Source organism: Astyanax mexicanus, chromosome 5, assembly GCF_023375975.1.
Source record: "Astyanax mexicanus isolate ESR-SI-001 chromosome 5, AstMex3_surface, whole genome shotgun sequence".
Taxonomy (NCBI): Eukaryota; Metazoa; Chordata; class Actinopteri; order Characiformes; family Acestrorhamphidae; genus Astyanax; species Astyanax mexicanus.
In genome coordinates this window covers 20,883,883-20,897,741 of record NC_064412.1, presented here as the reverse complement: position 1 = coordinate 20,897,741, position 13,859 = coordinate 20,883,883, and the positions used below count along the sequence as shown (strand labels likewise).

General features: G+C 34.7%; 1 protein-coding gene across 2 annotated transcripts in view; it reads right to left on the bottom strand.

Moving 5' to 3' along the window:
- Nucleotides 1-5,996: 5,996 nt before the first annotated feature.
- The window catches only part of rgs8 (regulator of G protein signaling 8), a 32,178-nt gene continuing 24,315 nt past the window's right edge, over nt 5,997-13,859 (bottom strand). For both annotated transcript variants that reach the window (XM_049479806.1, XM_022675826.2), the window contains 3 exons: nt 13,724-13,785; nt 10,084-10,250; nt 5,997-7,953 (listed from right to left, as the gene is read on the bottom strand). In XM_049479806.1, the coding sequence (XP_049335763.1) occupies nt 7,759-7,953; nt 10,084-10,250; nt 13,724-13,785 (424 nt within the window). In that variant the 3' untranslated portion in view covers nt 5,997-7,758. The remainder of the gene's footprint in view (nt 7,954-10,083; nt 10,251-13,723; nt 13,786-13,859) is intronic.

The window sequence follows — 13,859 nt, the reverse complement described above, 5'->3', positions numbered from 1 at the left end:
GCCTTCTTTCTCTTTCTCTTTAGAGGAATTATAGCTACTACAAATGTCTGTTTCCTCCTGGCTAACTGATTATGGCTAAAACTATCCATCTAATATAATCTGTCTTAATTAAAACAACCATATGAAACCCAAACCACAGGTTTGTTCAACCTCCCATTTTATTTAGCATGTTCCGTATGAGTGGTCTGTGGGGCACAGTGATAAAAAATAACCTTTCTGAATAGAAAGCGGTTTGTTTAAATCCCTTCAAGGCCTGCTGGGAACATCATTTCCTGATCTTGTGAGATGTATCCCTACAGCACTTTAAGATTTTTAGATAAATCTCATAAAGCTGGAAAGTCTGCTGCTTCATGGCTGCTTTTAGCTTACACAACAGGGTTACACAAAAAGCCTTGTGTGTGTCCGCAATGTGCCAGTGAGCCAGTTAGCGGCTCTTATGTACCGTACTCAATTGCTGTGTCTACTCCGTACAAATGTGGCGAAGTGGGTCAACTAAAGTAAGATACTGGAATCATTATTATTATTTTTTATTTTTTTTACATACTTGACTAATATAGGCTCAGTACAGTTCTCAGCCCCTGTTCATGCCGTGTCCCCGTTTCCTAGCAATGTGGAAAAAAAACAGCAGAGTGCTAAGCCACTGCTCAAGGTCACTGTCAGCTCTAATGCCTGTTAAATGGTGTGAATTAGTGGGGAAAGTCGGTGAGTGAGAAGTTCTCCGGGAATATTCCTGAATCAGTCGCTAAAGGCCAGGCCAGCGATTCCCATCACTGTTTGTCTGTTTGTTTTACGGCTCCTTGAATGTGAGTTTGAAAGAAATCAGTTTACACCTGTTTATTAACACTAGGCATGATTACGTGGAATTTAATTCCCTCCTGAACAAAATAAAATAAAGTGAAAATTGCTTTTGTAGAATGTAGAAGATTTTTTTTTTTACAATATGTTATATTAAATATTTTTCGTTGCACAGTTTAAAAAATATACACCTTCAAGGGACCCAAATGTAACACTTTGCCAAGTGCATGCAGGATACAGTGATAATGTACTTAGTTATGCTGCCTCTGTTAATTATTAACCTGATTTTTTATTATTTTTTTCTATCTGATAGTATAGGATGCATTGTAGCTCACTGTAGCAAACTAGTTTTATTACATATTCACTATTACATTTAATTAGGCCGGAAATCAGTGACAAACTCTCAAATATTCTACTACATACTGTATATACTGTATAAATAAGAAATAGATTGTTTTTTTAATGATCACCATACTTTGTGACTGTCATCTTACAACTCCAAATTAGAAACCATTGAGACAATATGGAAAATATGCAAAACAATGCAAACAAAGAAAGTTTCTTACATTTCCTTTGACTTCTATTTGATGGCAGACAGTATGAATCCAAGATATTTATATTTCATGTCTGTTAAGCTTTATTTAATTTATTAATATACATCGATTCCTGCATTTCAGGCCTGTATCACATTCCAAAAAGTTGGGATGTTAAAGCATTTATCACTTTCTAATGTTTAGATTTAAAGGGGGGATATTATGCAAAACTCAGTTTTTGTGTTCTTTTGTATATCAGCTGAAGTGCTTATGGGAGCAGAGTCTGTTGATAGACTTTGCTGTCAGGAATCATATGCTTCTATGGTCTGCTGGTTGCGAACCTCAGTCTGTAAACAGCAGGATTTGCCAGCAGACTTTGTCTGAAGGAAGAATCTATACCTACTGTTAAGATGAGGGAGATATACAAGTACTTTCGCAGATAAGCATGAGCAAACCTGCTTGTATTTTACCATTTAGCACAAGAAAACACTAACATGATATATTCTCAGTGTACACATGGTGTGGTCAGCAAAAACTTATTTGCATTAAAGTGACAGAACCCTTAAACGGCTCATTCTGAAATGGATTGAAACTGACTGGTGAAGACTAGAGCTGGTGAGATCTCTTAATGTGAGAGTGATTTTGTGCAAAGAACTTCATGAACATGTTTTGTATATATAGCCTATAGACCTATTCTAATTTCTATCTAAAAATAGGTATAATTTGGCCACTTTAAATGATGTTCAGGCAATGAGGATACCAAGTGTTTTAGGTGTTAAGCAGACAAAACATGAAATACTGTATCTTGGGTTCATACTCTTTGCAGTGAAACAAAACTCAAAGTACAGTAAATATAAAAGAAAAATATTGTTTTTATTTTATAAACACTTTGCATTCTTCTCCAGTCTTTTCTGCTTTAGGGTTGAGGTTTTAGCCTCTGTGTGTCTGGCACGTCTTTAGCACTGTTACACATGCATTTTTACACAGTGTTGCATGGAACTTAAACAACTATGCTGTGGGCACAAAAGGCATGTTATATTGATACTGACCCACTGATCTGTTAACAAGTCACAAGGCATTTGAATCATCTCTACTGGCCTCATCATGGTGGCCTGTAAATAAATTCAGGAAAATCTCCATTATTCCGCTCACCAATTTGAACAGTTGACTTCACAGGAGGGTCCACAGCACTAAAAGCTCTCACTGTTGACAGTCTAGCTTAGCATCCAAGTGAGGGGGCTGCCTGGAAACGGAGGTGTAAAATCCACTCGAAGATTCTGGAGATTCTGTCTTCTTCTTCTTCTTTTTTTTTTTTTTTTTTTTACAGACAGTTGGATCCATAATTATCAGAGCAAGCTGTGAACTGCAAGCTGTGTCTGCAGTTTAAAAACTCATCCTGATGCAGTTTAAACTGACTTTTTTAAAGAACAGAATACAATATAAGATGATATAGGTGAATGAGGCCCAAAGATTTGTGATAACTGTGAACTCAGCACTGTAAAAAATGATTTTTTGACTTTGTAAATTTAATCAAGTGTATTTAAGTACTATCTACAAGAAAAATCTAGTACAGTCCAGTTACTTAAGAATTTCCTATATAATTATATGCACTACTGGGTGTTTCTTTGTAATTGTTTGTCGTCAAATACATTTGTAAATTTCAGTCTAAATGCCAAAGTAAACTGTACAAAGTTTTTGTAATTCTTTCTTTTTGTGAGAAGCAAACCTGAAAACCATATATTTGCATATTGGGTCTGGCCTCTCCCTTACTTACCATCTTTGTGTGGTCTGTTGCCCAAAGCTACCTTATCCTAGTCGTGCAATAATTATATATATGTATGTGTATATGTATATGTATATGTATATGTATATATGTATGTGTATGTGTATATGTATATGTATATGTGTATGTGTATATGTATATGTGTATGTGTATATGTATATGTATATGTATATGTATATGTGTATATGTATATGTATATGTATATGTATATGTATATGTATATGTATATGTATATGTTGATTGCCAGGCCTTAACTTTACTCTGTGTCCCTAGTGATCACAGTATGCTGACTTTGAGCTACAGTGTTTATTCTTTAATCAGTTTAATCCTATACTGCTCCAGTATTATACTGTCAGTATTGTCAGTTAAATAATAATATACTAAATATGTTGAGAATACCTATGGTTAATGTAAAATGAAGTTATGTGAATAAATAAATAAATTATTAGACTAAACAGGTCATTTTTAAAAAAGGACAAATTGAACACTTGTTTTAACTCTATTGCTATTTAGTACTATTTAGTAAACCATAAAAGGCTTGGGAGAATGTGGCGCTGCATTGTTGTAGTAAAATCTCCTAAGATACACTCAGTGAAATCTACTTGAATATTGAATTGTTGCAAAGTAACATTTACTGAAAAATTTGTAATTAAATACACTTAGAATTATGAGTGAATATTACTTGAACATATGCTCTTAAATTTACTTGCTGTTTTTACGTGTAAAAGGTTTCCCTAACTTTTTTTAAGTAAATCATACTCCAATTTTTTTTCCGTGAGAACACCGATAATAAACAACAAAAGTGTGGCCTAAAATGATATATTGCAGATCACTGAATCATGTTTCTCATGGCCTGAGGGTCAGGTTGGTGCTTCTTTCCAAACTGTCCAAAAGATTTTTATACAGTACCAGTCAAAAGTTTGGACACATTGTAAATGAATACTAAAGCCATCCAGCCTATGAAAGAACACATAAGGAATCATGTAATTAAAACTTGAATGTGTTAAACAAACCAAAATGCTAGGGGGCTCTTATCTAGAGTGCTGTTAACTTGCAGTTTCTGAGGCTGGTAACTCTTATAAACTTATTCAGTGCAACAAAGGTAACTCTTGGTCTCCCTTTCCTGAGAGAGCCAGTTTCATCATAACATTTCTGATAGTCTTTGTGACTACACTTGAGGATACTTGAAATAGGGATATTCACTGTATACCACATTAAGAGGCAAGAAATAAGTAATGAACCCTTAAAAAGTTTAGCACAGCTGTTAACTGAAAGCCATTCCAGGTGACTCCAACTCATAAAGCTGACTGAGAAAATCCAGTCAAGACATGCGTTCCATATGTTTTTCTTCATAGTTTGGATAAGTCATATATAATAATCTACAATGTTTTAATCTACACGGTTTTGGAAGATGTTGCTTCTGACTTCATCAATTTAAGAAACGTGTAGGGCAACAGAATCTTTTGCATTCTTCTTTAAATCTGTGTCTCCAAACAATCCTGTCGCTAAGCTCTATAGGCAGCATTTCTCTGATATTTATTGTTTGTCTGATATTTAGATCTAACATAGTCGAAGACATAGGCGTCTAACCAACTGAATTTTCAACAGGTAGACTCCAGTTAAGGTGTGCAGATATCATATTTGATCAAGGGAAATGGAAAGCAAATGGTGTGGATACATTTAAGATTTTAGGTTTTCCTTAATAAATTTGCAACAAAAAAAAAACAATCCCCAAAAACTGTCATTATAAAATATTAATTGTAGAATGATGTGCGTTTTTTTTTTTTTTTTGTATTATAGCACAAGGCCACAACATACCATTTTTCCCATGTTTCTTTATTAAACTCTTAATTAAGACTTAATCAACTCAGATCAACCTTTTGTGGCCCGTCTGCTTCCTGGCTTTTTGGGTCAGCTTAATCCTCTAATGCAAAATATCTGTCTGACAGACAATGCCAAATACATAATACCAATAGTAATTTCAATGCTGGATTTCAAAAAAGGTAGTGACTACATACAAACATGCACAATACATTTAAAATTAACTTTTCTTACTCAAGTAGAGAAAAGTAGTTCATTTATCCTAACATCAGTATCAGAGTATTCTATTACCACTTCTCTTTATTTGCTATCTAGTATTATTGGCCACAAGAAGAACAGCCACAGATTAAAATAGAAGTTGATTGTTATACGGCACTACTGTTATACGGGTTCTATTTATATTGTCACTTGATCTTAATCACCATTAATATTGCACTATTATCTTCTGTCTCACAAATGTCTATTGTGTTTTTGTTGTATTGTACATATAGTGTCTCCCACTCATTTAGATTTAGATTATATATTTATTTCTTTTTATTTCTATTTATATATCTATTTTACCCCCACCACTACTGCACCTTGTTCTGTCTCATGTATGTCTGTGTCCCTGCTGCTGTATTGTACACATAGTGTCTCCCCTTTTTCTTTATTTTTCTTTATTATCCATTATCTGTACTTGCTGTAAAATTGGGAAGGAGAGTAACGTAATTTCAATTCTATGTATGTCCTGTACATATGCAGCATTGACAATAAAACTACTTGACTTGACTTGACTTGATACTAGAATGAACTGTTAGTATTGTTGTTAGGCTGACTGTGATAAAACTGTACTCTGTTTACTCTAAGCTGACCTACATATGCACACAGGCTGGGTCTGCTCAAAAGAAGACTCTCTGTCCCATATTTGGTCATTGGCATTCAGCTTTAAAGTGACTCACATTCGTATATGAAGTAAAATGGTCAATCTTGTGAGAATATTGAATATTGAGGCTTGTCCTAGTTTCCTATGCGCATAACATGTCAGATGGGTTCGGTCGTTCGTAGAAAAAAAAAGAAAATGACACTTTCAAGGAAGGACACACTTTTATTCTTTTATTTTTTGCAACAAATCAACACTGACAAAACGATACCATAACATTTGAAAGAAGATTCGATCAGGCAAAAATAGAACTGAATTAATGCATGAGGTCAGCAGGCCAAGGCTACATGCAGCAACACATCAGTACTGAATAACACAATGCTTACTATAGCATTCTTACTATATGTACAGTGCAAAGGTTTGGGCACACCTGGTCAAAGTGTCTGTTATTGTGAACATCTGGAGAAATTAAAGATGACCTAATTGTCAAAATGGATAAAATTATGTCAAAATTGATCAAAATAAACACAAATATCTATACATTTTCAAGCAAGATGTGGTCCATTCAAATCTGGACCTTTTTCTTTAAACATGTTTCTTTTTGCAGCCTGAAAGAATCTTTGTTTTTAAATTCATCTTCATCTACAAGACATGATTCCAAAACTAGGCATTTGCTTAGAGGAGAACATGGTTGCTTATATTTGGAAAACGTTAAAAAAAGTCTTTCAAACTTTGATTTTGGCATCAACATGTAGCCATACATAGAGAATTATGAGACTCTGTGTCCTTATATGGGTATGTTATATGTCTGCTTCTCTGTACAATGATTCTTAATCTTGAATTTTTCAAAACATTGACCCTTTAGCCACATATGATGACACTGTCTGTACCATCTAGTGTCACATGACAACATTACAATCAATTGATTGGAAACGAGATGGCGGGAATCCCAGTCAAAAGTTTCTACAGCCAGTCATAACTGAAACATGGGCTAGGTAAAAATTCCCATAAAATGTTTAGTTTGAAACTAGTTTATTTACTTACTCAAGTTTGTTTTTGATTATCTGGGTCCCTCTGATGCCAATTGGCATAGTAAAAAAAATATGTTTACATAAACTACTGTCCCTATATGAGGATTGACTTCTTAAACAAAAACATTTTAGTTTAGTTTTTATATTTGTTTTTACTATATGTGTTTTTAAGTCCTACTAATCATAAATAATTAGGAGAAATGAAAAATGTACACCAAGGAAAGGTCTCAGGAAGTTAAAAACTGGGAAAATTGTATCTGAGAGCTAAATCTTTTCAGGTTCTCAATTTTGTTCATGGTGCTTATGTCTTTTTTTTACTCTAAATTTGCACAATGCACTAATCTTGCTTAAAACATTGATACGAATGTTCGATGTTTAATCCTATTCCTTTTGAAAGCTAGGTCATCTTCTTTTTTTAACCATACTATTCACAGTAACAGTAACATTTGACGAGTTCTGAAGTGTTATTCTTTCAGCCCCATAATTCTCTTTTCCAGACGTGATGAATTCATGCACTACACGTTTTTTTTGTGTGTTTGCTTTGATGCACCTGACTCAGCTCACCTGGCAATTTCCAAAACACTGAGCAGTGTGTTTGTGCAGTGACTGGTGGCCCAACATCGGAACTGAGAACCACTGACCTATGTGCTTCAGTCAGTTTGATGTGCTTTTAATACACATGCTTATACTGTATAAAGATACATGGATCTACATTGGGAGGGGGATAGTTAAAAACACATGTGCAGGAGCACAGTAACAGTTAATAGGTAGGTAATACTCTATACAAGTGCAATCTAGCTTCACAGTTCTACAATGCATATTCAATTACTTATTCAGTAACCCCAGGAACGTCTTTGATATGTATAACAGTAAAGGTCTGTTCTAACATCTCCATAGGTTTTTACACACAAGCAGAATAACCAAGAGACTCCATTTTTAAACAGATTTCCTCTGACAGTACATCTGAGTTCTGTTCAGCAGATCCTGGTAGCACTTTGAACGCAGGAACCGAGGATAGGAGTCTTTCTCCATGAGGCTGTACACCTTCGCTTGGATTTCGTTAAGACTGGATGAGGTTGGTTCCAGAAGCTTCTGTTTGGTGTCTTGTCTGGTCCGGAAGTCTATGTTGACCTTGATGGAAGGTAATCAGACAGGTTCATTGCACATGATCATCTTTTATGAAGTGTATAAACAGACTGTAACTACACTACTGTAGACCCAAAAGTCTGTTTTACATAAAATTGGTTATTTCTAAACATCATTCAACTACTTTGTACACTGTAAGCCCAGATAAGCTAAACTTACTTTAAAAAATTGGGGAAACCGGTTGCCTTAAAAAAGTTAAGTAATGGTTAATGAAAACTTAAGTTAGCATGACTTAGAATATCAAGTTATTACAACTAAACGGGAAGTTGATTTAACTTTTTTTTTGTTGTACTATAAATTGAGTTTACTTATTTTTTTAAGGCAGAAGGTTTGCACAAATACTTTAAAACTTGAGTTAAAAATCAAGTTATTTCAACTAAAGGGGAACTTGATTTATTTCTAAGGTAGCCCAGAGGGAATCACTACACACTGATGGTGAGTGTTAGTCAGAAACTGTTGGATGTAAATAGATTGTGACAGAAGCCAATGGAAAAGAAGCTGCCAATGGCAACAGACTAAACTTAGTTATAATAAGTTGGTTCAATTCAAAGATCTCCGTTTAAGTGCACTGAAAAAAGAGAATTGTTGGACCAACTTAAAAAAATTACTTCAATTGGTAACACATAAATAAATTAAGTTTTTTACAAATTAAGTAAACAAGTTAGATCAACACAATTCCTTTAAGTTAGCTCAACGTAATTATTTGATTACTTTCAAGTTGACAGTTTTCATTACCTCAACTTAAATTTAAGGCAAATCAACTTAAATTATCCAGTTTATCCAACTTAATTACGTGCTTCATAATTTTAAAGTACAATGGAAAACATTTCAAGTTGTTTAAACTCAGCAATATAAGTTCTCCTGCTGCCTTAAAAGGCTGAGTTAACTCAATGTGGTATTCTCAACATATTTGGTATATTATTATTTAACTGCAAATACTGACAGTATAATACTGGAGTAAACTCAGCAAAGAGTGAACTCTGTAGCTCAAAGCCAGCATACTGTGATCACTAGAAACACAGAATAAAGTTAATGTGCTCTTACAGCCCAAAAACACTGAGGCCTGGCAATCAAATTACATTATAATATTGCACGCCCAGGATAAGGTAGCTTTGGGCAACAGACAACACAAAGATGGTAAGTAAGGAAGAGGCCACACCCAATATGCAGATATATGTTGCTAGGAGTCTATAGGAAAGCTGCATGAACCAACACTCTAGAAAAAGCATTGACACAGGTAGTGACTAAAAGTTGGTTCAAATCACATTTTTTCATTGGTTCAACCAACCTTTTTAAGTTTTCAGGTTGAAGTTCTCTGAACTCATTTTATTGAGTTATACTGGCCGATAAGTTCACTCCACTTAATAATATTGGTTTCCACTGACTAAAACACAGAATCACTTTTTAGAGTGTGTATATGTGCCCACAAATGGTCAACTAACTCAAAATAGTTGAGTTTTGTTTAGACAGACAGACTTAAATCATTTGAGTTCAAACATCTTCTGGGTTTACAGTGAACATTTTGAACATTTTTAAACTGAGATCTTTGGGTTGAACCAACCTATAATAACTGTGTTTAGTCTGATACCATTGGGTGCTTCTTTTCTATTGGCTTCTGGCACAATCTATTTACATTTTTATGTGAGTTTAATGAAAAGCTATGACTTTCGGTTCAATCCTGTTTTTTTTTTATTAGTTTACCTCAAAGCTAATCCATTACATTCTTAAACACCATCAAAATATAGTGTAACTCAATTAATATTTTTTTACTTCATTTTAGAAGTTACGATATCACATCAGATCACAGTTTTCCTGTCAGTCACACAGTCTCACACTCTTCCCATTGGTTGCCGTCTCCACTATTACACATAAAGGGCGTGACCTCCTACCTCATTATCATTGTGAAGTTGTTTCCCTCAGAGTATCTCCTCTTAGCTGCTGAGGGAAGATTTATATAATGGCTAAATGCTTGTATGTAGTGCTGTACGCTGTAAGAGCAAGTTTTTTTTTTTTTTGGGTGTTGCACAGTTATATATTTTTTTGTGTGGTCAGTTAAGGAATGGAAGCTCACTATTGAGATGTGATTGGTCAGAGCTTAATGATTGTTTTACATACCTCTCTAGGTGCCTTTACGTCAATGAATTCATTGTAGATCTTGTTGGCTTTGGACACCAGTTTAGCAGGTGATTTGATCTTTTTGTAGTCCTCGCAGGCCAACCAGAACTCAATGTTCTCATCGCTGAACTCTGTTTTGAGGAACGCTCGGAACACTGCTAGGCCATCTGAGAAACAAAAATACACTTTATTCAGAAAATAAGCAAACATGACAATTATATCTCAAGATCTAGAACATTGATTATTTAGTAGATGCCTCAAAACCCGAATCACATTCATCAGAGGTTACACGTAGTTGCATTTTTTGGGACGGGGCTGCGTTGGTTACAGGAAATGCTCACAAGGGCACAACTGTTGTTGTTCTCATTTATCTAGGAGGCATCTCTGACAGCATGTCAGGAGGTCATGTTTTGCCAGTTGATTTTCTGGAGTTTTGTTGTTTCCTCCTCATCCGTCCTTACGCAGGGGGCTGTTTGTTTAGTGCTAGTATCCCAGCATGTGGACTGCTCATTATTTCCTATTATTTAGGGGAGTGCTACACTCACATTCATCAATCAGAGATTTTTATTTATTTATTTTTTTTTTCGTTCTTGCTGAAGTGGAGCTCAGCATGGGTCTAACAAACACTGATCCTTTGTAAATGTTATTTGAAATGCATTATATCATATTCTAACAGCTCAGTCTGAGAGGTATTTCCTGGTTTTAGATGTTTCACCCGGGAGAACAATAATGCAAGCTTTGAATCATATTTTCAAAAGGCTCTTCTCAGAAAATATTGATTGATTCCACGATATGTATTCAGGACCTTTCAGGACAAAAGGCATACGTCCTGTGCCTGTTTCAGGCTTGTTTGTGAGGGCCAGTTCGTTCAGATACAATTAAATCTCATACGAGTGCTAGAGCTGGTAAATGTAATTACAGTGCTGTTCCGAAAATTCAATAAAAGGGCAATCAAGAAGTGAGAACAGTGCCATTGTGTCCCCTGGCTACCAAAGGAACAAATAGTTCTGTTTTCTCTCGGCTGTGTCAAAGCCCTGCAAACCCAACAAGACAGTGACATCTTTACCTGCATCTCTGTTGCTAAAAGACACTGAAATACTACATGTGTTATGGACATTAAGGCTCAACTCAATCAGTCCATTTATTATAGTCAGTATACATTAATGGCATACTATATCGTCGCTGTCCTATGAAAAACACTTATCTCCATTTTTGTTTATTTTTAATTTACTACATAATTTGAACAGACAAACTGTCTCTTACACTGTGCCAAAACTTCTTGATGAATGGACCAATAGAAACTCTTCAAAATGACCTGAAATAAACTATTTTTACATTGACTTCCATTGAAAGTTTACAAGGCTTTTTCTCTCCTGTAAAGTTGCTGTTTTGGAGATAAGTGTTTTTAATTGGACAGCGACGATATGAGATATTTCTCTTTTCGTTTTTCCTGCATAGCACTCTCAAGCTACATGCTATGTTTCTGGTTGAAGCACATCAGCCCACATTGCTTTTTGAGATAAAAAAAATTGATGTGTCCAATAATAAACATTACTTATTCAGTAAAATCTCGACAAACCAAAACAAGCCAGCACATCATTAATTGGACTTTTTTTGTGTAGATAATAAGTTTTACGCTTTTCCCTCCTGATTAAATGTATTTGCACAGTTAAAAGTTTCCTATAAATTTTACAGTAAGTTAAAGGATTGTAAAATTGCAGTCGTTCACTGTGGAGAATAATCACAGCATACTACTATATAACAAAAAAATAATTACAGCTTTTTTTTAGATTAGTTTTTTTCAAATATAAATACATTAATATAAATATATTATAACAGTTAACTTAATAATGAATTATTTCATTACATTTGCCATCTGTAGTTTAAGTATATACAGCATAATATTATAGCCAAAAACAGGGATGTTGTAAAGCTAATGCTTAACACTTTTACAGTAAAAAAAAATGCAACTTGGACCTGTGACCTAAAACATTATGGCCTAGTATAAACTAGCCAAAGGTTATTTACATTAGTAACATTAATGTACACCCAAGACTAGGTAGCCCCATTATGCATGCGTCCACTGTGATGGTGAGTAAAGGTTAAGGGACACACCCATCATGCAAATAAAGGATGTCAAGAGCCAATAGGAAAGATGTTGACTGTGTGGAAGATGAACTTTTGTGCAACATACTGGGAAATTATTTTAGTGTGTCTAAGCTGTTCATTTCAGGTAATATTTCATTGCAATATGGGGTGAAAAAAAAAACGCTAGTAAAAATGTTTTAGGCAGATATTATATGTTAATGTTTACAGTCTATAATTGGGTCTACATGTGGTAGATTTATGTGTTTGTTGCCTGGTGTTTAGTCTCACAACTAAGCAGAACATTCCTTATTTTTTCCCTCAAATATTACAGTTGTTTTATATTACAGTTGCATCCCAATATTAATATTACATATTACAGTTGCATCCCATCATGCACTGTATTCTACAGTTTTACAACTGTACAACAGCAGCCTGTAAGCACTGATGAAAGACTAGAGAATGACCCACAGAAACTGTGCAGCAGCAGATTCAGAGCTTCTGTCTCTAACTTTACATCTACATGGTGGAGCAGCTAGGTAGGAGTGTCTTATAGAGTGGACACTAGGCTTTTGGAGTGTTTAAAAACTCTAGTAGCAATGCTGTGTCAGATCCACTCATACCAGCACAACACACAACATTATGATACCATTATGACATTCCTTGCTTTACAATAATTTGTCTTTATCTTATTAGTTTTCTTTATCGTTTTTGTTCCAGTGAATGTTTTACACTTGCAGCACCACTGACCAGCATTTACTCCACTTTTACAGAGATTCTGAGCTGTCTTTCAGTGTGATCTTGATTTGCTTCTCGCTGCACAGCAAGAGGCTACTTGTGTGTTTTTTTTCTGAACTGTGAAAGAGGTGTGAGTCCCAGTAAAAGGATACAGACATGCTGTTCTAATTGATGCTGGAGACAGACCCAGTAAATTAAATCTGTCATTTTGAGTGAGATTGACAGCGTTCTCTGCCAAATGCATGATTCAGTGTGAAATAAAAATCCTCTACATCAGTATAAAGAGTGAATGTCTTATATAAGAGCAGAGAGACAACCAAGGATACAGCTGATACAAGCAAGCAAACAGCTGATATATTTTTATCCATATCAGAAGTCATGTTTGGGAAACTGAATCATTGTTCTGAGCCATCTTGAATACATTTATGTTTTGAATGAAATGTGTCTGTAGGTAAAAGGTTTTTCTGTACATTTCACAGCAAATTATGAGCCAATAAATGATTTACAAATTACAATAATTTACTGCGGACAAGAATTACAGCTTATTACTGTATAATAAGAACAGAGGAAAATTAATAACAGTATTAAAAGCTTTTTTAGTACATTTTGACAAAAATAGATATGTCTCTTTTTTGCAGTTATCTTATGCACAAGTACTGTAAAAAATACAGGAATTGGTTATAGTAAACTTACATGAAATATTAAAGTATGAGTAAATAAACACATGCTTTGAAATGCAGTGCTGAGCTGTTGGATTTGCACGATTGGCGAGAAATGATCTCAGTTTAATTTTTCAGAAGTGATCAGCATAACTTACACTTGTTTGACAGAAGAACATCAAATGAATCTGCCCATTTAGTCACCTCATCTGGGGACAACCTGAAGAGACAGAAAACATGATTACATGAGTACATTTCCACAGTGCTATTGAATTTACATAAAGTGTGGACTTG